The sequence below is a fragment of the Centroberyx gerrardi genome, chromosome 6, assembly GCF_048128805.1.
Source record: "Centroberyx gerrardi isolate f3 chromosome 6, fCenGer3.hap1.cur.20231027, whole genome shotgun sequence".
In the NCBI taxonomy this organism is placed as follows: Eukaryota; Metazoa; Chordata; class Actinopteri; order Beryciformes; family Berycidae; genus Centroberyx; species Centroberyx gerrardi.
The window spans coordinates 21,999,394-22,024,129 of record NC_136002.1 but is presented as its reverse complement, the minus strand read 5'-3'; the positions used below and the strand labels follow the sequence as shown (position 1 = coordinate 22,024,129).

Below are 24,736 nucleotides of genomic sequence, written 5' to 3'. Positions count from 1 at the left end.
AGGTTAAACGCTCACTGAATCAGTTCTGGCTGGCTCATTCAGATCTTACGACTTCCTTCTCTCTCCTCTTAGCTTGGTAGTAAATAATTAGGATATTGAAAACACCGCCATTTTACACCAGCTTTGTATAACTATTAAGCCTGATTTAAAGTGGCATTGTGCTTATTTCAGGTTCAAGGGCTAACTAGCAAAATAATAATTAACAAAATGTAAATGCACCCTTGAGTCTTCAGTGAGAAGGCGCTAGTCTGACACGCACGCACACACGCATGCACGCACACACACACACACACACAGAGAGAGAGAGAGAGAGAGAGAGAGAGAGAGAGAGAGAGAGAGAGAGAGAGAGAGAAACCAGCAACTTCATTTTCAGCTTTACTTTAAAATGTTACAGTTACAGGCTGATCAAGGTCAAAAACAGTGTTGCTCCATGAACTCCTTTTACCCAACTGAGAAAAATAAGTTGTATCACTGCTTAATATAATGAGTCAGCCAAATTGGAAGGACTGTAACAGAAATAAAGAATTCCAATTTCCAAAACAGTCTTATATGAAATGAAAGCCATTTATTTTTTCCTATTTCCCGCACTGTCAGCCTACATTGCAGGAGCCTATAGTTCAAAGAGAGTTGACGAGTGCCCAGTCTCTATACCTGAAGAGCTGCTGTGCCAAGCCTGTTTGCTCTCCATTCTGATAATTGCCTAACAGGCATTGACAGGCTACTCATTGACTCTCGAGTAGCGAGGCGGTTTGCAGGCCGTACGCTATTAAGATCCTTATCCCTCCCAAACCACTTCTAGTTGGCCAAGTTAGAGCAAGATGACCTTGTCTGATAGAAGTCTTTTAAGTCTTTTGGTGCTTATGCTTTACCTCCCAGCCATCACCAGGGAGGAGACCGCTATATTTGAGTATATTATTTACTGGCTCAAGCAGGACACACACACACACACACACACACACACACACACACACAGATGCAAACACATGGACAAGCAGGTGAAATATCTGTTGAACACATGCCAAGTGTTGCCAGCTATGGTAGCCGATGTAATTTCCATCATCCTTGTCATGAGTTTATTTCTGGAATCAAACCATAATTCTAAAAATGTAAGGCTGATAATCTCCCAAAATGCATTGCAGCAGTTCATATGTTACGTGTCATCGCAGTCAGACAGACAGACAGTGTGTGTGCATGAGAGAAAATAGAGTAAGGAATGGCAAAACAGAAAAGAATAGAGAGAAAGAGAAGAAAATATGTGCATATGATATCAATGCAATCATATTGTAATATGTATATTAATTTGCATGCTGTTTGCCTTTGTGAGTAGTGAGCAGTGACAGATGATGTTGTCTTTGTGTCTGGTGTCACGTGAAGGCCATTGTTACAGACACACACACCCATACCCACACACACACACACACACACACAAGGTTGCACTAATTTAATGAGGCTGGACTGAGTGCTGACGGAGGCATCGATCACCTCTGACTTATTGAGTTATCTCAAACGCCACAGCTGGTGCCTCAGAGTGGCATGAAAGCAGATGCATGACAGCCTGGCTTGACTGTGTGTGTGTGTGTGTGTGTGTGTGTGTTTATTTAAATGTGTTTTAATAGAAAGAGAGAGTGGATAGGGTGGAAAGTGAAATGTCAGCCCTGTGCCAAGACCTCAAAAATGCAGGATAATTGCTGCCTCAACATGTCAAACACCAAGCGCACAGATACGCACATGATTGGTTTGTTTTAAGGATCAGGAATGGCCTTATACCAAACTGCACCCATACTTATTTATTCATAATCCCAGAACTCAAGATATTTATATGGTTCATAATAACGTCTTAAGGCTATTCACAAATTATATTTTGGTTCAAGCTGTATCTTTTTTGTAATACTCTATAATTAAGTATTACAAAAGATCAATTAATTGATCCCTGAAGGAGAAATGTGTTTCTTCTTTCTGTTTCTTTGTGTTCCTGGAGCTGGTAGGGATTCAGTGTTTGCTGTATATTATATCAGTATATTGCCCAAACTGTATGCTGTCATATCCAAAGAGGATTTAGTAGTTGTGAAATAACTTTGTTTCTGTTATCCAAATCTACTAAGCTTGGCTCCAAGCCACTTCTTTGTGCCAAGATTTTGCATTCACCACTTTCACTCATATTGCTGATGTTCTGAGAGACCAATTGTACTTGTTTATGTATATGCAATATATCAAATTATATCCCTAAATAAAATATAGTCGACCTTGTTTTGCAGGTATAAGTATAATTACTTAGTGCATATATATGTGCCTGAATTATAGTATTATATAGATTATGGAGTATATATATGAGTTGTTTTAGAAGGTTGCATCTGTGCATCTGTCCTGTAATAGCACTGTATGGACTATCGCAGGCTGTCTCAACTAGAAATGAAATGATAGGCCTATATTGTAAGAGCAAATCTGTGTTTTCTAGATGAATGATTGTTATATCATTCCTTATGTCCTCTGTTGGCTTAAAAAACGCCAAATTTGAATTTTCCAAATAAGTCCTCTTAAGGGTACGGCAAAAGTGCAGCAGAAGTTGCAGGCAGGTCATGCAAAGAAAAAAAGTGGGACTATTAAAAAGCGTTTCAGATTGTATTACTTCAGGCTGATTTAAATACCCACTGCAACAAAACTTTATCTTGGGGGCTTTCTCATCCTACTTTCTGTAGAGGGAGCGGATCATCAGGCAGTCTGGCAGGGGAGCAGTTATTTTTGAGGCACGTTCTCTCCCAGCAGGCCGATAGACAGGAAAGAGCAGATTGTATTCCCTTGGGGTTCGGGCCCTCCCATAGATGAGCAGACGACTAGGGTTACACACAGAGAGGAGGAGAGGCAGAGTCGTTTTACCAACCCTCATGACATGACCATGACAACCTATCCACACAAAGTTAAAACACACGCAGCTCACTCACACACATGCACGGACACGCAGACTTTTAGATTGTTGATGTGTTAAATAGTAACAGAATCATACTTTGCTATCACCGGTGAATAGAAGCTACAACATATAAAGAATTACAACAAATTAATTGACAAATGCGTATTTCTTCCCATTTTTTGTTGTTTGATACCCTGCTATGCTTGTAATAGTATTGTAAAGATCCTAATAAACCAACAGAAACACAAAATGGATGAAATGTTTACTTTAGTAATGTACTATGACTATATTAGTTTTTGGGCAGGGTTTAAAATTGCACCCCGACTTCAGGTGTATGTAGTGGATTCATATAATCTAGCCGTATCATTACTCTGCTCAAACAATATCCCCAGTCATTTCCCTCTGCTGAACTCCTATCTCTAATTTGGACTCTGTCAGGAAAACAAACAGTAATTTAGAAACATTATTCTATAATTAAGCAGTAGGCCACAAGAGGCCGTGCTTTATAGGGATTTCAGAACAGCTAAGAGGCTTTGTAGGTATAATGTGAAGCAGCGTTTTAAAAATCACTGGAAAGCACAGACTCAGGTGGCTGTCTGCGTTTCTAAAATGAAAGGTTAGGTGGCAACACATAAGACCGCAAATGTTCAGTAAATCTTTTATTTTTAATCAGTAATAATGAAGTACAAAGTCAAAGGTATAGGTCTCTGCCAAAGCATCAGAGAGCACTGATGACAGCATGAGCTGAAATATTTACTCTTTAAGCCCTTCTTCTTAATGCTTCTTTCTCTTTTCTTTCTTTTTTCTTTTACTTTATACATTTCCATGTTTTGTAAATGTGATTCATTTGACAAGATTTAGCTTTTTCTTGGCAGTGTGCAGGATATTCATTTGACTTTTTACTATTTCTGAAATTCCTTCCACCTGTACTAACTCAGTCATCAGAGCACAGCAACACTCTTCTATATTTTAATCAATAATAATGAAATATTAATGATAAAAATCTTATTTGTATGCAAAGGAATAGAGTTCTAAATGCAGTATGAGTAGTCATTTTCACTTCATGCATTAATATTTAATTGAACAGTTTTGTAGTTACAGGTGTGCATTGATTGGGTATTTTACAAGGTCTTCGACCGCAACTCAGCCAATCAGAACTGAGAACTGGAACTAACCATTTCATAAACCAGCTTCTAGACTATCTGTAGAATGAATGGCAGTATCACAGGATAATCTGTAGTGAATATTTACATTACATTACATTTTACATTTTAAGTATTTTTCCAGTCACTTTTCCAGAGTGACAATGTGTGCTACAGTAGAATAAGCTTAATTTCTGAGCTCTAACCAACAGTAATGAGACTGAAATCTGCACATTCTCTACATGTTATCTACATGTGTAAAGTGAACCTGCCTAGACACTTTCTGTACATAGGTATAGCCCTCTGTAGACCCAGTAATGTGAATATGAATACATTTTTGCACATCCTATATATTCATATTATTATATACATTTTATTATTTCATTAGTATTATTACTAATACTACTAATTGGCACATCCTTAATCATCCATACTTTTTTCTTATTTTCATTCATACATTTGTATTGTTGTTGTGTTGAAATAGTAGGCTGTATATGTTTATATAACCCCTTCTTATCTTATCTTATCTTATCTTATAATTACATTACATCATTTAGCAGACGCTTTTGTCCAAAGTGACTTACAATAAGTGCATTTTGTCAACAGTAGTCAAACCAACTGTATATCACAGTCTTCATCAGCTAAGGATTAAGTAGCATTCTTATCTTATCTTATCTTATCTTATCTTATCTAAAAAAGCTAAAGTAAGAGTGAAGGAGGGGAGAAGGGGATTTTTTTTGCATTATAAAACACTTTCAAAGAAAGACTGGCCACAAAAGATTTTTAGATTTAGATGAACACTTTGCACACACTCTCTCTTTTTTTTTCTAGCTTCTGATTCATCATGCATGACATGACATGAATGTGAGATTGACAGGATAAGTAAGTTGCTGCCCATATGTTAAGTCATAAATGCCACAGAGTTGACAGGCCTCTAGGTCTTAAAGTGAGGCAGCAGCAGGGTCAGGAAAACACTTTCACCTCAAAGAGACTCCGGCTTGATCCCTGAGCTCTAAGATCTGGTCTAGACAGACACCTCTCCTCAGGTCAGCTGACACCAGACACCAGTAACTGTCGCAGAGGCTCCGGGCCCTTCCGGATCTGTGTGTCTCCTGGTGTGTGTGCGTGTGTGTGTGTGTGTGTGTGTGTGTGTGTCGGGGGGCAGTAAATCACAGGAAGACAGACAAGGAACAGGTGGGGAAACACCAAGCAGTGAAAAGGGTTGTAGGAGAGGTGGGACTGAAAAGTGATCAGTGGATAGAGATGGAAAATTGGGATTCCAGGAATAATGGTGCGGGGAAACAGAAAGATGAAAAATGAGAACACATGGAGAGAGAGATGTAGAAAGTCATAGAGGGGGGCAGATTAGTGGACAAATGAGAAGAGGCGACAGTGATAGGGCATGGTGGGAGAAAGAGAAAGTTTCCATTGAGGAGTTGGAGAGATGTAGAGAGTCTGGGCTAGATGTAGCGTGAATGGCCTCAAGCTGTTGCTGTCATTCATTTGCATTTACTTGCATCTTGGGTCTGAACGTGACCAGTGTAAAACCTTCAAGGAAATCTTGAACACATGCTCTGCAGTAAGAGGTGGAAGAGGTGGCTGGTCAAAAACAGGCTGATTCAGACACATTGCCTTCCTCCTTGAGTGTATACAATACAAATATCATAGAATAAAAATAGACATGCAACAATTTGATATTTAAAATCAACTTAATATACCTTAGAGACACACACCTCCATGTCCAAGTCCATCATTTGCCCCACTATGCTGCGAGGCACGTGCCAATGCTTCCTCTAGCGCATGCAGACCAAATTTCAAAATAAGAGTGACAAAGCAAAACCAAACAAACCCAATAATTTACCTTGTATGGTACATAAAAGACCCATGTAAGTGTGAATGATTTGCAGTGACATCTTAGACACTGTGGAGTCACCAGTGGTTAAGGCCAGTCCAGGGTTAAAGGTGGAAGAGGGGAGCTGTGTCGCTACTAACTGACCTCTTAGATGGAGACGTAACTCTGCTGTCATCCCACCCAAGACTTTTGCAATGTTTCCTCCTAGATGTGTATTTTGTCTTACTTCACTGTCATTACAGTCCTGTAGTTCTTAATCAATCTTCAGATAAAAAAAAAAACTCCCTCCCAACTGTCTCTTTTAATTGAGGGTCTCTGTTTCTTGCAATTAGTGAACCCAATTTTCTACAACACAGAAACAATCATCTCGGTGCCTGATGTGATTAAAGTTAATACCTCAGAACATTGTTAGCCATGTTTTTTTCATTAGTAAAATAGTTGATATCCATTTTGTACTGTTTGAATACTCACATACACTTCCACATTTTCTGATAATATAACTAAAACACCATATAAACCCAGCAAAATGTCTAGGAAGAAAAGGAAACTCTCTCAGAGGTTATATTACATGACTTTTTCAAAATAAAGCTGTTATATGTAGTTGTCTAGCTTGTTCGCTGTGTGTGTGTGTGTGTGTGTGTCTGCATGTAGGTGTTTTCTTTTCTTTCAGGCATTAAGTGCTGTGGGTTTGGGCCTTTATAGACCAGACCAGTTGTTTCTCCTCTTTTTTTTTCTTTTTTTTTTAATTCTTCTTCTATTTAACGATGTCTTTTGCTCCCTTTCTGTTGCGACTTATGAGCCAGGTTGTAACACGTGTTTTACAGACACTACACTGGATTGCTCAGAAGAATGATATAGCACTCATGTTTTAAAAATAACCTTTTAGATTAATTAAATCGCTGTAACATGTTTGACCAACACTTGGCGTAATTCTACTCACTCTCTCCCCTTTCACAGGTCATCCGTAGGTCTTCCTCCTCCTCCTCCTCCTCCTCCTCCTCCTCCTCCCTCACCCTCTCACCATGAGCTCCTGGGTGGTGAACAGGAAAGGAGAGCCACAGTACCGCCGGCACTTCTTGACAGACAACAGCATCTTTCATGGTGAATATCAGTGACACACACACACACGCACACACACACACACACACACACACACTGTATACTGCACATCCCCTCTGATACCTTCATATTGTATGTCATGTGAATGGACAGCAGAGGGAGACACGTCTCTACTGTTGTGCCTGCAATAATCAACCTGTTCAATCACAGACAGCACAGCCAAGAGTCATTCTGGCACCAATCAATAAAACGTATACAATAATTCTGTCAGTAAATCATTAAAATTGTTCTGTGACATGAATAGGAACATAAAGAAAACTGCCAGCAGAACTGTAAGTGAGCTGCTTATTGCACTTTGCCATCATCGCAGAATGCTTTCAGAGTTTAATTAGAAATACGCAAAGTCAACATATTTGAAGAGAAAGGAAACGGCCCACACACTTTGATGCTCCAACAGCTCTTTCCTTTGTCTATGAGATTCCCATAGCCCAGCACCTACAAAGAGATGTGTCTATTTTTCTTCTAGTTATCCACATAGTTGACATCAGGATGGGCCAACAAATATCATTAACAGATGTTTACATTTGGCTCACTGTTGATCTAAAAATATGCTTTGGATTAAGAAATGAGCAGAGGTTGAGTGTGTATGAACTGACAATTAGGTAAGAAGATCAATGTTGGTCATCAGGGACTAGGTATCTCTCTCTGTGTGTGTGTGTGTGTGTGTGTGTGTGTCTGATCGGCACCCATGTACACATGCATACCTGTTTATGCCGGTATACTGTATATCAGGCATCATCCAGTAAACCAGAACAACAATAAACCAGAGCAAACGTGATTGTATAACTTTTAACTTTTTATTTTCCTTGATGCTGAAATGACATCTGGACATTTTGAGGCATCACTTCCATCTTTTATTTATTAGATTGCAGACAGTGAGCTGTCTCACAGACAGATCAGCCAATCCAGACAAATCCATGACAAATCTCTGATGCACCGGTCTGCCCCCGCTGTTGTCACACCCAGCAGACAGACCACTTAAAACCTCACCTTGCATCCACAGCCACCATCTACAGCTGTGATACATGACTATTGTGTGTGTGTGTGTGTGTGTGTGTGTGTACTTTCAACAGTTTGGAGCATGAGTTTAATAGTAGACTTCAGGCTTGAGTGCTCCATTACTCTCCTGTTGATGATGGATTAACCTGATTCATGCAGGGGGGAAACAAATATGACTGTTCCCCCTTTTGTCTCTCCCAGAAATAAGGACATTATCAAATTGTTGGATGGTTTTCCATTTTCTCTCCCTCTGTGCCCATTATCCTCCGTAAATATCTTTCTTTATTAGGATCTCTTTTAGCCCAATTGGGCTGTTCTGCAAAGAGTTGGGATCAATTTATGTCACTGAAATGAAAACGAATACTGAATACAGAAAAGAAAATCAATAGAATACAAAGGGAACATGTTCCAGTCTTCTTCTTCTTCTTCTCCTTCTTCTTCTTCTTCTTCTCCTTCTTCTTCTTCTTCTTCTTCTTCTTCTTCTTCTTCTTCTTCTTCTTCTTCTCCTCCTTCCCTGATACTAGTCTAGTTCCTGCTGCCATTCTGTACTCAGAGGGAAAGGAGAGAGAGACAAAACAAATGTTTTCCTGGACTGACTGACAGGACAGGGCGACTTGTCAGGGAATACCGATAGTTTGGATCTAGCAACCTACAACTTTATTCACTGAATGACTGAATTAAAAATTACCTCATGTTTTTCTCACTCTATCCTCACCCACCTTATTTTCTAATGACACTCTTCTCCTTTCATCCCGCTGATCTCTGCCTGCATTCATTCTTTCCCCTGACAGTCTGTCCTCTCCTGTCGCTCAGTACATGAAAACATTTGTCTCACTCCTCTTCTTTTTCCTTTTATTACCTTTCCACATGATTTTGCTTCTCTCCTCCTCTTGTCCCTCTCTTCTCAGTTCCTTCCCCTTCTTCCGTGCATGAAAGGGTGGCTGATGGTTTTGGTTTGGCCACGGAACATAAATCAGTGTGAGGAGGAGGGGGAAGCATGTCTGTGATCAGGCAGGTGTGGATGAGGAGAGGTTTACATTTAAATCAAAGTGGGCAATGACTGGAAACTCTCACGTGCTTGCTAACACACACACACACACACACACACACACACACACACACGATCAGATCACACAATTCCACTACGCCTTCGAACGAAGTGTGACACTGGAGTTCAGACATGCCTCTTTGTTCCTCCAGACAGCACTTACTGATTAGATAACCTCTGGCTCTCAGTGTTCGACCGTGACTCTGTGTGTGTTTGTGTCCGTTTTGGTGTGTGTGTAGGTGTGTGTGTGTGTGTGTGTTTGTGCGTGTGTTTGTGTGTGTGTGTGTGTGTTTGTCCATCTATAATTGACTGCTCCAGTCCTGAATTAAAAGGCTTTAATGTGGACCACTGAACAAGATAAATCTGGGAGCTCCAGACTGACTTAAGTTTCACTAGGGAAATGACTGAGAGCCAGGATGATGCACTCAACACTTAAAACACACACACACACGCTCGGGCACACTCACACACACACACACACACACACACACACACACACACACACGCACACACACACACACTCACACACACACACACACACGGCTTTTGTCCCCAATTGCACAAGCTGTCTCCAATCAACTGGTCTAAAGTCTGGTGTGTGTCCCTGAAAGTGACTTAAGTCATACCCACACACATGCACACACACACACACACACACACACACACACACACACACACACACACACACACACACAATATGTGCCATAACACATCGCACTCTACACCTATTAAATAATGGTTATGCGGAATCTTGCTCTCTCACTTTCTCTCTTTCTCTCTTTTACACACACACGCACGCACGCACACACACACACACACACTCACACACACATACATAGGAGGGGAGCCCCAATTAAGGCGATTATGTGCGTTACTGTAGAAACCACACAGGCAGCATCACTCATATTTCATGAAGCCTGGGTTCCTGGTGTGTCACTGAAGAGGTATAGATACCTAAAATGAGGGAGAGAGATGGAAAGAGAGAGCGGGGGGAGAGAGAGAGAGAGAGAGAGAGAGAGAGAGAGAGAGAGAGAGAGAGAGAGAGAGAGAGAGTAAAGTGGATCATAGCCTTGGCATTTCTCCGCTATAGGGACACCCCGAGCAATAGATGACCAAAACAAGCAAAAACGAAATGTGGCACAAGTTCAGTTTGGTGCGTAATTCAAACAGAACCGCACTGTCACCAAACCAGTGAAACAGACCGGCGGGAAAGCTGCTGAAATGATCAAATGACCAACTCTGTGGTTAAGCCACGGGTCTGCGCGCTATCATTCACTCCCGCACACTCCACGCCTGACTTCAGCTCCTGCCTATTAGCACCCACTTTTTTCATCGAGCAAATTGTGTGTGAGAAATCGGCTTATCGCTGCTCCTCTATATTGCGCCTGGCGAGGGGCTGTGCGCGCAGAGAGAGGGTTTGGATGTGAGAGGTGTGCTGGTTGGTGAACACAGGCTACAGACCGCGCTGGGAGACAGGTGCTGAGGAGCAGTTTGGGGGCTCGTTTTGGACAATAAGTGACACACGGACTTAACAACGGCGCGCTTCATGTGAACTTCCAATCATCATGGAGAAATGGACTAATAGGGCATGTTTAGATGGCATTTTAAAATACTGCAACTAGGGGAGGAATTAAAGATGATGTCCAAAGTGCATGGAGGGACCTTGTGAGACCAACAACTCCAGTCCTAAATGGCAGAACTTGAAGTTTCCAGAAATCTCAGTTTGGAAAGGGGTAAGCGCAAGATTTCAAGCTTATTGTCGTTTAATTATGTAATCGTTAATCACGGTTCAGTCTCATGTGGAGTGGAGTGTTGCACGCATTCCTATGGATGGCTGCTAGCCTGTGTGGCAAAACGGGCTAATTTGAAGCTCATGCGTAAATTCTCCATTGCGCTTGTTGTTGTTGACGAGCGCCACAGCCCAAATTGCCACCAATAGTTAAGACAGGAATTTTAATTGAGGATCAACCCGCTGACATGGCAGATGCATTGTGCCATGATGTGGAACTGATGATCTGAATTGAATGTTTTTCGACATTTTGAGGTTCAAATATAGACTTCATTAAATCAATCTGAACCTACATTAACATATTACCCAGTCATTTTTTAATGTGTATTCACAAACTCTGAATCAGACTCTGATCATTGACGTTGCCGTTTTCCCTGCCGGTGCGTCTGGATGAGAGAGCAGCAGAGCAGCAGCGTCTTGTCTGGATGGAAACTGTCCCTGGTGCTGAAATATGCCTCCATTGTACCTGTCGCCAGGGGGCAGAAAAGCCCCTTTCTCGCTTTGACAACTGTTCTGCCCTCACTCCACACATCTTACACCTGCAAATAAGTGTGACTATAACACATCGTTTTGGTTGCCTGTGTCATCAGCACTGTTAGGAGCGCTATTAAGCAACATTGAGATGTGTAGAGGTTCTGTAGGTGATGAGGTGCCCAAGAGACTGATCTACCACAGCAATAGAGATGGATCGGATGATAGGTAGCAACACCAGAAATGAGAGCGCCTACTGTGATCATGGCAGGGCGTGTTGAGCACCACAGCAATGTGACAGAGCTTTTGGGTTGAGCTGATACGGTGAATGGAAGCCCCAGCAGTCCCCAGGCTATTAGAGCATTGTGTCTGCTACCCTTTTGCTCTCTCTCTCTCATATGCTGTCAAAAATGCGGAGCATCCCTGGCACTTAGAGAGCGGGTCATGTCAAGCTGTCACTCTTCCACCCTGCAGTGTCTGTGTTGGTGTGTTTCTTTCTCTATGTGAGCGGGGGGGTGTTTGTGCTTAATGGGGATACAGGCCTTTTTTTTTTTTTTTTAAATTTTGGCTATACCCTAAAAAAGATTCCCCTAAAAAGAGTTCTCATGTTTCCAATATGTGAGCTCTTGCTGAGAGAGAGAGAGAGAGAGAGAGAGAGAGAGAGAGAGAGAGAGGTTGAGAGGAGCATGGCTGCTAATCTGCTCCACATGGAGGAAATGGCTTTTCCATGTAAAATGTGTTTTTTCCTCCTGCCTCTCCCCTGTTCTGATGATGATGAATCTCAGCACGTTGCTTCTCTCTTCTCTCTCTCTCCCTTTATCTCTGCCTCTTCCTTTCTGTCGCTCCAGGGCAGAGGAGCTAACAGACACCAGGGGAGGGAGCAAGCTCTCATCCTCTTCTCTTCTTTATGCTGTCGCTTGTATCTCCTCTCCTCTCCTCTCTTCTTTTCTCTTCTCTTCTCTTCTCCCCCTTCCTCCTCTCCTCTCCTCACCTCTCCTCTTTTCTTTTCTTTTCTCTTCTCCTCTCCTCTCCCCCTTCCTCCTCTCCTCTCCTCTCCTCTCCACCAGGGGAGGAAACAAGCTCTCATCCTCTTCTCTTCTTTATGCTGTCACTTCTATTCTCACTCTCCTCTCCTCTCTTCTTTTCTTTTCTCTTCTCCTCTCCCCCTTCCTCCTCTCCTCTCCTCACCTCTCTTCTTTTCTTTTCTTTTCTCTTCTCCTCTCCTCTCCTCTCCCCCTTCCTCCTCTCCTCTCCACCAGGGGAGGAAACAAGCTCTCATCCTCTTCTCTTCTTTATGCTGTCGCTTCTATTCTCACTCTCCTCTCCTCTCTTCTTTTCTCTTCTCCTCTCCCCCTTCCTCCTCTCCTCTCCTCACCTCTTCTTTTCTTTTCTCTTCTCTCCTCTCCTCTCCTCCTCTCCTCTTTGCCTCTAACTCCTCCTTAACCTTTTGTATCCAATTTAGCAATGATCCGTCTCACTTTAGTTATTGTGCTGTCTTTCCCATTTGCTCCTGGAGCAACATGATTTGCATTTACATAGAATTTTACTAATCACGAGTCATCTGCCTCCATGTTGACTTAGCCGCTGGCACTTCACATGTGTTCATGCATCATGCATAGCACACTTGATGTGTGTAAAACCTCGGCTTCTGATGACTATTGGGATTTTCAATTATATCATTTTATCAGATTAGATATATATATATATATATATATATATATATATATATATATATCAGATTATTTTAATGCATTGTATACTTTATAAAGCTGCATGTGGGCAATTTTTGTGTGTGTGTGTGTTATCTCACACAGCATTGTGTTGTGCTTTATGTACCTGTGCTGTGTGTGTGTGTGTGTGTGTGTGTGAGAGAGAGAGAGAGAGAGAGAGAGAGAGAGAAAGAGAGAGAGAGCATATTCTGCATAACAGCTGGCTTTTATTTAATTTCCTTTCATCCCCCACCAGTTGATAAGCAACCCAGAAGCTTGGTCCACTTAGTTATGCAGCCAACACTTAGACCTCTCCTGTGCCCCAAAGTGAAGCACCAGGCAGGCAGCTGTGGCTTCTCATTGGCATTTCTAGTGAAGCATTTGAGATCAGACAGCATGGGAGCCCGGCTCTGTTGCCAAAGATATCTCTATCTACTCACAGTCATCCAGCCAGGCTTCTGCAGGAAGAAGGAAGAAGCAAAAAGCTTGAGGAATGTGGGAGCACTCTATATACTGCATGTGCACATAACACACACACACACACACACACACACACACACACACACACACACACACACACACCCTTCAGTTCCCTCCTTTGATGTCAGTGTTGAACTCCTCCACCCAGGGAGCCCCCTGTAGCATCTTTGGTGAATGCATTATCATGCTGCAGTTGTTATGTGTTTATTTTTATTCCGGTGCCGCTCCTCACTCTCCACCCCGGGGACCTGCGAACCCATTTGTAGCATTGGCGAGTTGAGCGCTGCCATCAGTGCTCTTAATTAGGCAGGGTGAGTGTCTGTGAGATAAGTGTGTGCACATTTTCCCCCTTTTTACGCTCATTTTCTAGTGTTTCTAGCTTTTATATTCCTAATAAGAAGGTATAACAAAATATTTTTGACTACTTCAAACTGAAATAATTCAATTTAGAATTTGAATTAGTCCCCCTAGGTGCCTACATTTAGGCTTATTGCTTATTTATGCTACTTTAGCATGTGAGGGGTTGAAACTGAGAGAAACAAAACATTACTGAACAGTCAATAGAGTACAGAAAATCATAAGCTGCCACGTTCAAGAACATGAATCAACTGCCTTAATTGCCAGTCAATAGCAAAAAGACGGCCATAAAGATGAACCTGAAGTTCATCCTGTCTGTTATTGGGAGGAATCCATGTTCCTTATGGTTTATAAACAAGTAGGCAGTTGTACAGTAATTAACAGGTGTTTCATTTGGAGAAATTTTGCACTGCTGGTTGGCACAGTGGTTCCCCGGCCCTTTCTGTGTGGAGTTTGCATGTTCTCCCTGTGTTCACATGGGGTTCCTCCCACAATCCAACGACATTCAAGTCAGGTGGATTGGAGTCTCTAAAATGCCCATAGGTATGAATGAGAGTGTGAATGATCATTTTGTTGACCATCATACTCTTTGAGCAGGTGATGTAGTTTTAAGTGTTCAGGACTCAGGATCAGTAATGTCACATCTGTGCTGTCTGCATCCCTCCCACCCCGGTGCAGCCTGATTTCCCCACACATTTATCCAGCAGCCAAACTCCATCATTGGTCACAAAGCTGTGCACTTGACTAATTTAATTTCATATCCTTAGAGGAAGAGCAACATAGTCTGGGAGAGCACAGATGAAATAGAGTAGAGACTGGATAGCATAACGTTTAAGAGTGACTTGTAAGGAGAAGAAATAAAGAATGATGATGGGATTACATGAGGTGTATTTTCAGGTTTATCATCTGATGTAATCTTTGTTTTACCCCCTTGCAGCGCTACTAAAAATTGTGCTGTGTGTTTATCTAATCTATAAAATGAGGGTTTAGATGTCGACATGCAGTATTTTGTTTGTAGTGTAGCATTTTGAAGAGTTTCATTCAAAAATGAAATATCCACCATTTGAATGACACCCATTCCAAACATGATTGATAGCTAGAAAATAAAAAAATCACTATGGAATATATTCAAGTTGTTAGCTATAATACTGTAAGACCATTTCTTACATAAGAGCGACAGTGCAGAGAATATAATCATGTGTGTTTTTTAAATATTGAACAATAAACATTGTACACAGGTAACACTTTCCCAAAATGGAGATTGTTTTGGAATTGGAACATTTCTTTGTGCTCCTCTGTCTTGGTCTGAGTATTGAAATCATCAGCCAGTATTCAGTGCCTCTAGGAGTTTAGTGAACCGATACATTTTCATCCCTAGTACTTAAACGGAAGGAAGTTGCACAGAGCAGCACATGATGTATAGCACAGCTTTAGTGTTCCTATTTAACAAATGGCTCTGTGTATCACGGTTGATGTCACATGATAAAGCCCCTTGGTGCAAACTCAGCCGTAAGTGAAAACACTGCCGCTTCATCGCTTGAAATGGATCCTGTTCAAGTGGTAGGTTGGATGAAACATTGCATATTTGCTTTTCATGGTCATGTGCTGCTGGTGAGCAGAGAGTTTGTGGTTTGAGGCTAAGTGCTGAACACAAAGAGCTTGCCAGTGGCAGTGACCACTGGTTACATTGGCATTACCCAGCTTTAAAAATATTGATTCTTTGTTGGAAATAGAATAATTAATCGAACAATTCTTCGGGATAAGCCCTGCAAACACACTCTTTGTCGTGCACTGGCTCATGTACATCAAGGTATTGATCTCTTTCCCTTCTCCTTCCTCTGATTTTGGCATTTCTATCTAGATTGGATAAAATAGTAATATACCTAGTGTTGGTTATTGTACCTTCATTGCTGCCATAGCTTCTTGTGAAAGTGACCATTTAATACCTATCCTCTTGTTAAGAGTTCAGGGTCCAAACCAGGAGAGAAGCCTGTCTTATAACAGCATTTGGATGGGACAGACAGATGTGCTGTCTGTGTATTTTGCTGACTATCCCTGCAGCGCACACACACACACACACACACACACACACACACACACACACACGCACACGCACACGCACACTCGCACCTCTCATGTCACATGTCAAACCATTAAATCTTACTTTTGCTAGTGCATTATCATGAATGTTATGTCATCGCTCTTATCCCTGCCTCCCACTGGTTGACCCACATGAACCCAGCTGAACGCAGAGACACACACATCTGCTGCGCTCCTCTCCCCTCCAGTCCGCTTCTCCATAATCACTCCATAAACGACACAACAATACCGGAGCTGTTAAATGCTCTCTAAATCCGTGTGTGAGATAGCATGTTGGCATGTTGCCAACCACGCTCACACAGCTGCATATGCTCAAAGGGACCGGTGAGCATCAGAGAGAGGTGGATGGGAGGAGCGGGAGGCAGAGGGGCAGAGAACAGATGACCAGGTGAAAGGTGGAAGTGTGTGTGTGTGTGTTGGAGAGCAGACGGTCAGATGAAGGTGCCGCCACAGATCAGAGAGCAGTGCCGAGGAAGATGGAAGACAGGAGGTTTGGGGTGTTAGTTGTGTGGAGTTTGGGTTTATAGCCTGAGACCGGCTTGGAGTATCCGTCAAGTCGGATGTCAGAAGTCTGGAAAACAAAAACAACGCACAGTGTTTCCTCAGCTGAGCCAATAGCTACAGGTAGAACTGAGTGTGTTGCACCCTGGGACTGAGCTGAGGTGGTTTCTCACTTTCTCTTAATTTTCTGGACCTCACAAGGGAGACAAGATGGAGGAATTTTGCTCTTCATTTTTTCGCCCCAGTGCTTTGTCTGGTCATAAAGTGCGATCCACCTTTATTTATGGTCCCACTGAAAAATCGGCAGTGTTACCTGTAGCGACTCTACTGGCCCAAAACGTCTACCATGTTGGTGGCAGCGTGGCCGTGCCGCAGAAATGCAGACTTGTACAGATAGGTGAGTTTGTAAATGAGTTCATGTGTGTGTGTGTGTGTGTGTGTGTGTGTGTGTGTTCCTTTGTGTGTACCAATTTGAGTTTTGAACCTTCAGAGTGAGGACATTTTTACGAAGTGAGGTCATTTTGGCCGGTCCTCACTTCTTCAAGGAGCTGTTTTAGGGTTAGGACTTGGTTTTAGGGTTCAGGTTAGAATTAGGATTATGTGAAGGTTAGGGGATAGGGAATGAATGTAGTCAATGGATGGTCCTCATGAGGATAGAAGTACGAGGATGTGTATGTACATTACCAGTCAAAAGTTTGGACACACCACATATTTTTACTATTTTCCACATTTTAGAATAATAGTAAAGACATCAAAACTATGAAATAACACAAATGGAATTATGCAGTGACGAAAAAAGTGTTAAATCAAAACTATCTTATATGTTAGATTATTTAAAGTAGTCGCCCTTTGCCTTGATGGAAAGGCAAAGGCTTTGGAAAGAAATTCATACATAGGCATCAACTTCACTATTTATATTTGTCTAAAAAACAAGCATTTAAGCATAAGCCTTTAGATCAAAAGATAATGGAAAACAGTACATTCAATCAGGTGTGTCCAAACATTTGATTGGTGGTGTATGTGTGTGTCTGTGCATGTGTGTGTGCATTTATGTGTGGATACTGAGTAGAATGAAACTCACTGCGACTTAGGAAACCCATAAACTATCAAAAATGAAGGTCCGAATCTGCACCGCATCTTACACTTTTCGCCCTTTGGAATAAAATGGACTTATATCTTGTATAAAAACCCCTCACCCTCATTTCTTGTTAGCATGCTTGTTGCCTTCCACTTGTTATACATGTGTGTGTGGACAAACATGAAAACATTGCTCTCTGGTACTATTTATAGCACACAGGGAAAGTGAGGGAGCTCATGTTTATGTATCACAATATCCCCAGGGTGATCGAATCACTCACTTTCTGTTGCCGTAACTTTGAACCTGCGGTATCGCTGAATGGTTGTTCTAATGAGGAGCCGCTCACTACGTGTAGGAGAAAATTTGTCTTTGTGTGTGTGTGTGTGTTTGCTCAGTCATCTCTGCAGTGCCAGTGAAAAGATATGATGTGTTTGGATGTGTGTTATGACAAGCTGAATGTCTCATTCATTTTGTTCTGTGGACAGAGAGAGACTTACATCATCTGTCAACCAGAACTGATAACTGAATCACATTCTGATTAAACTTCAGCCCACAACACCTACCATTAGGTCATCAGAGCTAACAGGCGAAACCGAGCTGGAAATGAAGTTATTTACAACTGCACACATTCATTCAGACAGTTTTATCTTTGTTCTATTGCCGTGCTTGTGTTTCATCAACAGTGGAACTGGTTGAGATGGTTAGCATGGCAGCGCCTTATGCCCCATGAATAGTGCATGAAGGATCAGGCAGATGCTGCTGAATATGAATTTTTGTAGTCATGAATAAATTATGATGAATTTTGGACTGAGGTCAATTCCAGTCATTATCCTCAGACCAAGTCTTTCATAAGATACTTATAAATGGCAAGCAAATATTTTCCCTTAAACACAGAGATCTTGCTGCTGCTCAAGAATTGAAATATTGGCCCTAATTGATCACATAGTCATAGAAATAAAGCTATAGGGGCGGCAAAGGAGATTCTTGACCGCAGTAAAGATTGAAAATGACGTTAAAGATTCGAAATGATGAATGAAAACGGTTGATGATGCTGATGTGATGCCAGGTGCGTTGTGTTGTGTGTATGCTGTCCTGTCCTGACCTGTATTGTACAGTTCTAAGTGAGGACAGGCTTTGTTCATTGGGCTATCACAGAGCCTTCTCTCTCACTGACCCTATTATAATGTGTTTCAATTGGCTGGGCCTCTGTGACAAAACAAAGCTTTGATGTGCTTTCTCTCTGCTCTATGCCGACGGAGATGATGAGTTTTTACACACACACACACACACACACACACACACATACATGCAGGCACACAAACACAAACACACACCGATACACGCAGATGTGTGCGCATGAATACACACACAGCTGGACAGATAAATCTCTCATTCTTCCCCTGTTGCTCCTCTGCAATTTCCTTAACCTCATCCCCTCTGTATCTCCTCCATCTCTCTCCTTATCGCTCCTGCCTCTCTCTCTTCTTCCTCTTAAAGGAAATGGGAGCAGAAAAGTGGGGATTGGATGGGGAAATAACATGTTTTATTGAATTTTTTTTAAATTCTCTGTATTTTTCTCATCTAGATGAAACTAGGATTCTTGTCTTTTTTTTTACGCTCAGGTGGAGTTGTCATGCATGGCTTTGTTTTTTAATCTTCCCACACTTTTCTGTGAGATTGTAGGGAGAGAATTGGCAAATCACAGATAGCCACAGACAATAGAGCATGAAGATTGGCACCTGGGAATAACCTGCATATATATATATATATATATATATATGCCAAGTGATTAAATCATAGTTAAAAGTGGGGACAATGAGAGATGACAATTAGTTTTTCTAATACAATCTTGTGAGATGGGAAGTGGGAGTGTGAATTTAACAGCAGTAGGAATAGGCCTACGAAAGATTTAATTTACATCCGTGTTAATCCAAGAAAGTGATTCAGAGGTGCGGAAGAAATTGAGATAGATTTCATATAGTTCTGCAGCCCAACGCCTTGAAGCTATGATCAAAGACAAATGACTATCCTCTTTGTCAAGACCCCATAGATGGGCAGAGCATCAGTGCTTGTTGCATACTGAATACACAAAGAAGAAGGAGGAGGGGTTGCGAGAAATAGAGAAAGGGAGGGAAAATGAGAAAGAGATGGGGGTTAAGGAGCGCAGGGCAGCGATCATTTGATACAGCCCCTATTGGTCATTTGAGACCCAGTTACATCAGTTCACATCTCTGGTTACCGGGCGCCTCCCCTCTCCTGGGCAGATAGTAACCCCGCTCCCTCTCCTCCTTGGTTCTCCTGGTCCTCAATCTCCAGCCTAACTAGGTTTGAGGTTTGACTCTTCATGCTCCTTACTGGATTAATGGAGTGTAAAGTGGCGAGAGGGGCAGACCTGCTGGCAGAAATGTCAAGGTGTAGGAGGGATAGATAGAAGAGTGGAGAAGGTATAGGGAAGGACCAGAGGAAAATGGAAGGATTGGCAAGAGGAGGGCGGGGGGGATAAGTAAATGGACACTTTTTTAGTTGTATTTTGACAACAGAAGACCACCAAGGGGCTGAGGATGAAAATCTAAAACGTCATTCTTTTCTTTCTAGAGAGCTGCCTCGTGTTGACTGGTGCCGGCTGTAAAAACATGCAGACTTCTTCATTCTCTTTTAGTTTTTCCGTCTGAAACATATCTGGCTGCCTTTCTGCCTATAAGAAAAAAACACTGTTCCATATTTAAACTCCTAGGGGATTCTGGGAGAATGAGCATGTAGACTTCAGTGCTGGCAAACAGTGTTTACTCACTTTGTGCCTGATTTATGATGCTACAAGCATCGGAGAAGCGTTGGCAGAAGCTTGTCTAGTCTGATTCATGAATTTTATACGCCGAAACAGTGAAGAGCGTGTGTGTTCACTGGAGCATCGGTATGATCAATAACATACCCACATTTGACTGTGACCTCCATTAAAATCCAGTGGCATGTGGGCTTCCAATTAGATCAATGAACGTGAATATGCTGATATGCTTCCAATTATGGGGAATGAGTGTGCCTGGTTTCTTTTTCTGCCTATTTGATGATTTAATCAGACCTGGTAAAAGTCTGGACCAAACGAAATTGGTAATGAAGTTATAGATTTCAGAACTGGCTATGTGAGATAAATAATGCAAGAAGGCCTATATTCCCATTTTTTGATCAATTATTTTTCCTATGTCTTACTGTTTCTTCTGTGTCCCATTATTTTCTACACCACTGAAGCGGTTGCACAGCACTCTGAGTGTACATGCTTTATGAGTAGATAGGAGTTTGATTTTACCCCTACAACGGGGTAAGTAATAAATTCACGTGCATGACTTGAGGACAATAGTTCGCTTCATACTATCATACCAAGACGTGTTTTATAAAAAGCATCCTTTAGAGGGGGTCAGACAAAAACAAGGAACTGAGTTCATTTTAGTTTCCCCTGCCTGGTATGGAAAAAGGCGATGTGTACTGATGCGTCCCAAGAATATGATAAATATAGGTCGATTTGAACATCTGCTGCCCTGATTTTATCTTTCAGACCCTCAGTAACATTCGCCTACAGAAGGTTTATATACCACTCTTACCTCCACATGTTCACATCACTAATCCCTTGTATATAAAGTAAAGTAGAAGCAGGGCATGCTATTGAAAAAGTGACCTTTGCATACTGTTATTGTTGTATAAAACTTAAGCTTACCAGATGGCTGTATTTTTTCCAGGTTGAATTTTATTAGATGTTATTTCCTCATGCTAAAACTATACTATCTATCTATCTATCTATCTATCTATCTATCTATCTATCTATCTATCTATCTATCTGTCTATCTATGAACAGATGTGACTGTATCAGTGTGTATCCAGCTGTTTCCATGCTCTGCTGGTTATTATTGCTGATTATTACATTATTATTATATTATTATCAGGCCTAAAACTAGGCTGAAAGTTGTGTAATGTGAACCCAGCATTAAATGATTTCAAATGCCACTAAATTCACGTTATTCTCTCTTTGAAAGCTAGAAACCAGAAAAGCAAGCGTCTGATCTGTGATGTGATATGTAGCCTATATCCTCAAGCTGCTTCTCTGACAGCCAATAAGAGGCTTATTTTGCGAATTCATAAAACAGTTCTTCAGTGTTTTTCAGTACGGAATGGGCTTTGTCATCCACTGTTATGTTATGTTAAACACCTACTGCCGCTGACATTTCTACAGATGAACAGAGAAAGGTGCTATTTGGCTGCAGCCATCCTGAGTTATGCGCTGCCTCTGTATCTGTGGCTAAATACAGTCGGACCGCGTGGATCTCTCATCTCAGGCGTATGTTCTGGGTGCTTTTTCAGTGTTAACATCAAACGTCCAGTAAACAACTCACTCTGATCAGGATGGGTATTCCCCCAATGCCCCCTAACTGCCAGAAACTGTAAGAATCCAAGGTTATCCGCTGTTTTAACTGCATGGCTGTTTGTTTCTTTACCCCCTGCCTGCACTGTTGTTATCAACATGGCAGGTTGTGCAAGCATCGGTGCATTCATGATTTGTCCTGCACCTTGGGAAATGATGCATAGGACTTCGGGGTCATCTGTGTTTATGCTTGTGTGTGTGTGTGTATTACTGTCCCTGTAGTGAGCATCTAGGACTCAAAGAGCTCATGGAAGGTTGTGAGCAAAATTTGCGTTATTGCTAAGCCTATCCTGTATTTGTATACTTTATTATCCCCGTGGGGAAATTTATCCTCTGCATTTGACCCATCCTATACACACACTAGGAGCAGTGGGCAGCCGCAGTACAGCGCCCGGGGACCAACTCCAGTTCTTTTGCTAGTGCGAGGAGTATTAACCCTAACATACATGTCTTTAATGGTGGGAGGAAACCGGAGCACCCGGCGGAAACCCACACAAACACGGGGTGAACATGCAAACTCCAAAGGACCTGGGACGGACCGGGATTCAAACCCAGGACCTTCTTGCTGTGAGGCAACAGTGCTAACCACTGAGCCACCGTGCCTTCCTCAGGAAAGAAAGCCTGTGTAGAAGTATTCTGCACAGCATGTGTTCCCTAAGTGTGTCTGAATGTGTGCTTTGGAGCCGTGAGAGGGTTGCATTCAGTTCTATTTGAACATAGTCACCCACATATTCTCAGAGTATGCATACCTAGATTTGTGTGTGTGTGTGTGTGTGCTTGTTTTTGTCCTCACGAGGATAGAAAGATTAGAAAATTCCTCCAAAGTTAGGACATTTTACTGATCCTCACTTTAGGGTTATGGTTTGGGTTTAGGGATTAAGGTTAGAATTAGGATTAGCTTCAGGTCAGGGTACGAGATAAGGCATGTAGTTGAGAAGGTTAAGGGTTAGGGGTTAGGTGTGTGTGTCTCAGTGTGTGTGTGTGTGTAAGCCTGTGTTTCTTATCAGTCTCAGTCATTGTGCCTGCCAGCTTAGATTGTGTGTCATAGAATATGTATCCCAGAAGATTCCTCTTACATGTCAGGAATTAAAGTTGACAGAGGCGTGTAATTCCCTGTCTGTACACACATCCTTCCTTGGCAGTTCTGGATTATACACTCTGAGTAAGAGAAAACTACTCTAAACCTCCCTTAGCTGCAGCCGGCGAGGGGAGGGATCTAGTAGTAAGAGAGGACTGGGCTCCAGTCTCTGTGTCGCGTCCGCCAGGGTGAAGTGTCCTCAAGTCCCTGACTTTTCTTACCAGATCCAGAAGGGCTGCTCTGAAGCGGACCATGCACTCTGATGAGGCTGGAGGGGGGCAAGCAAAGAGAAATTTTCCCTATGTGTCACATTATTTTTAAATTATTATTATGTAAAGAGACACTCCCACACACTGTCTATACTTGCAATTTAAAAAAATGTATTGAAAAATTACAACGTTTTGGTTCTGACCCACATGTCCTGTAGGCTTCCAAGTCCTCTCCTACGCACCTGTCTCCTGATACAGGTGTGCAAAGAACTAACCTGGTTCCAGACTCCTGAATCACGTGCCACCCCCTTGTCACAGCTTGTTCTAGCTCGGAGAAACAATCGAGCCAATCAGCGCCTTTGTGGGTGGGACTGCTGAACTGTTTTGTCTTTTCCGTTTCAGCAGAATAGATTTGTTGAAATCACCCCCCTAACCAATATATTGTCTTTGCAAAGACGATATTTTTCTTTCTTGGTAAAGTTGGTAAATACGCTGGCTAACCATGTATGTAGAGACACACACACACACACACACACACACACACACACACACACACACAGACAACTGCTAACTAGGAGGCAAACTCAGTGGTAACGATTTATGGTAACGCCATTCAGTCTGAATATCAGGCTAACAAAGAACCTACTTTCCTGAACATTATTATTATAACAAATATACTCTGAATAGACAGAATATCAGGGATATCTTCCTGATATTGAGTTGCAGCCCCTTTTGCACAATCCACATCTCAATTGTCTCAAAGCTTAAAAATCCTTCTCTAATTCGTCTGCTTCTCTTTATCTACATCTCCTCCTTTGTTATTGGTGTCAGATTTAATAAGGGAAGTCAGTGAGAGATAATGGATTTTACCTGGATTCACCTCGTCAGCGTACTGAAAAGAGTACGCGTCCCTCGTATTTTATGCATTCAGTATATGATTATGGTCTCATTGCGTTTTCATCTCAACTCTAATACCTGTTTATGTTGTCTTAGTGGAGTGAGGAGTGAATGTTAGGCTAAGATGACTGAAGTGCTTGAGAGAGAGAGGGGGAAGCGAGGATTGAGACATCGAGAGAGTCTGACCTGTGTCTGTGTGCAGAAAAGGATGCAGCCTCAGGTAGTAAAATGCATCACATTAGCTGTTCCACGTGGCTGAACACCTGAGTTCTTCAAAGCAAGAGGAGTGGAGAGGGGACTCTATAAATTTTGATGCTGGTATATTCTTATGAGAATCTTGGCTATGGGTTTTTTGTGCCTGTGGTTTAATGATCTGTTAATGGTCTAATACATGTTTTTTTGTTTTGTTTTTAAGAGCTTTATTTGAACCACTGATTTGACCAATACTACAATAAAATGTCCACGCATGCTGTCGATATGCATGAAAACACACATAAGCAGGCACCCATGCATGCACAGACACAGGCACGCAAGCATGCATACACGCAACACACCCCCACATACACACACACACACACACACACGCGCACTCCC

The 24,736-nt window shown here is 42.0% G+C and overlaps 1 protein-coding gene across 3 annotated transcripts in view; it reads left to right on the top strand.

Moving 5' to 3' along the window:
- Positions 1 to 6,909: 6,909 nt before the first annotated feature.
- Positions 6,910 to 24,736, top strand: part of plch1 (phospholipase C, eta 1) — a 49,904-nt gene continuing 32,077 nt past the window's right edge. Inside the window, exon 1 of one of the 3 annotated variants that reach the window (XM_078284329.1) lies at positions 6,910 to 7,000. In XM_078284329.1, the coding sequence (XP_078140455.1) occupies positions 6,922 to 7,000 (79 nt within the window). In that variant the 5' untranslated portion in view covers positions 6,910 to 6,921. Of the gene's footprint in view, positions 7,001 to 16,682; positions 16,870 to 24,736 lie in introns of those variants that run through there. The other 2 variants (XM_078284330.1, XM_078284328.1) reach the window with 2 other exon arrangements.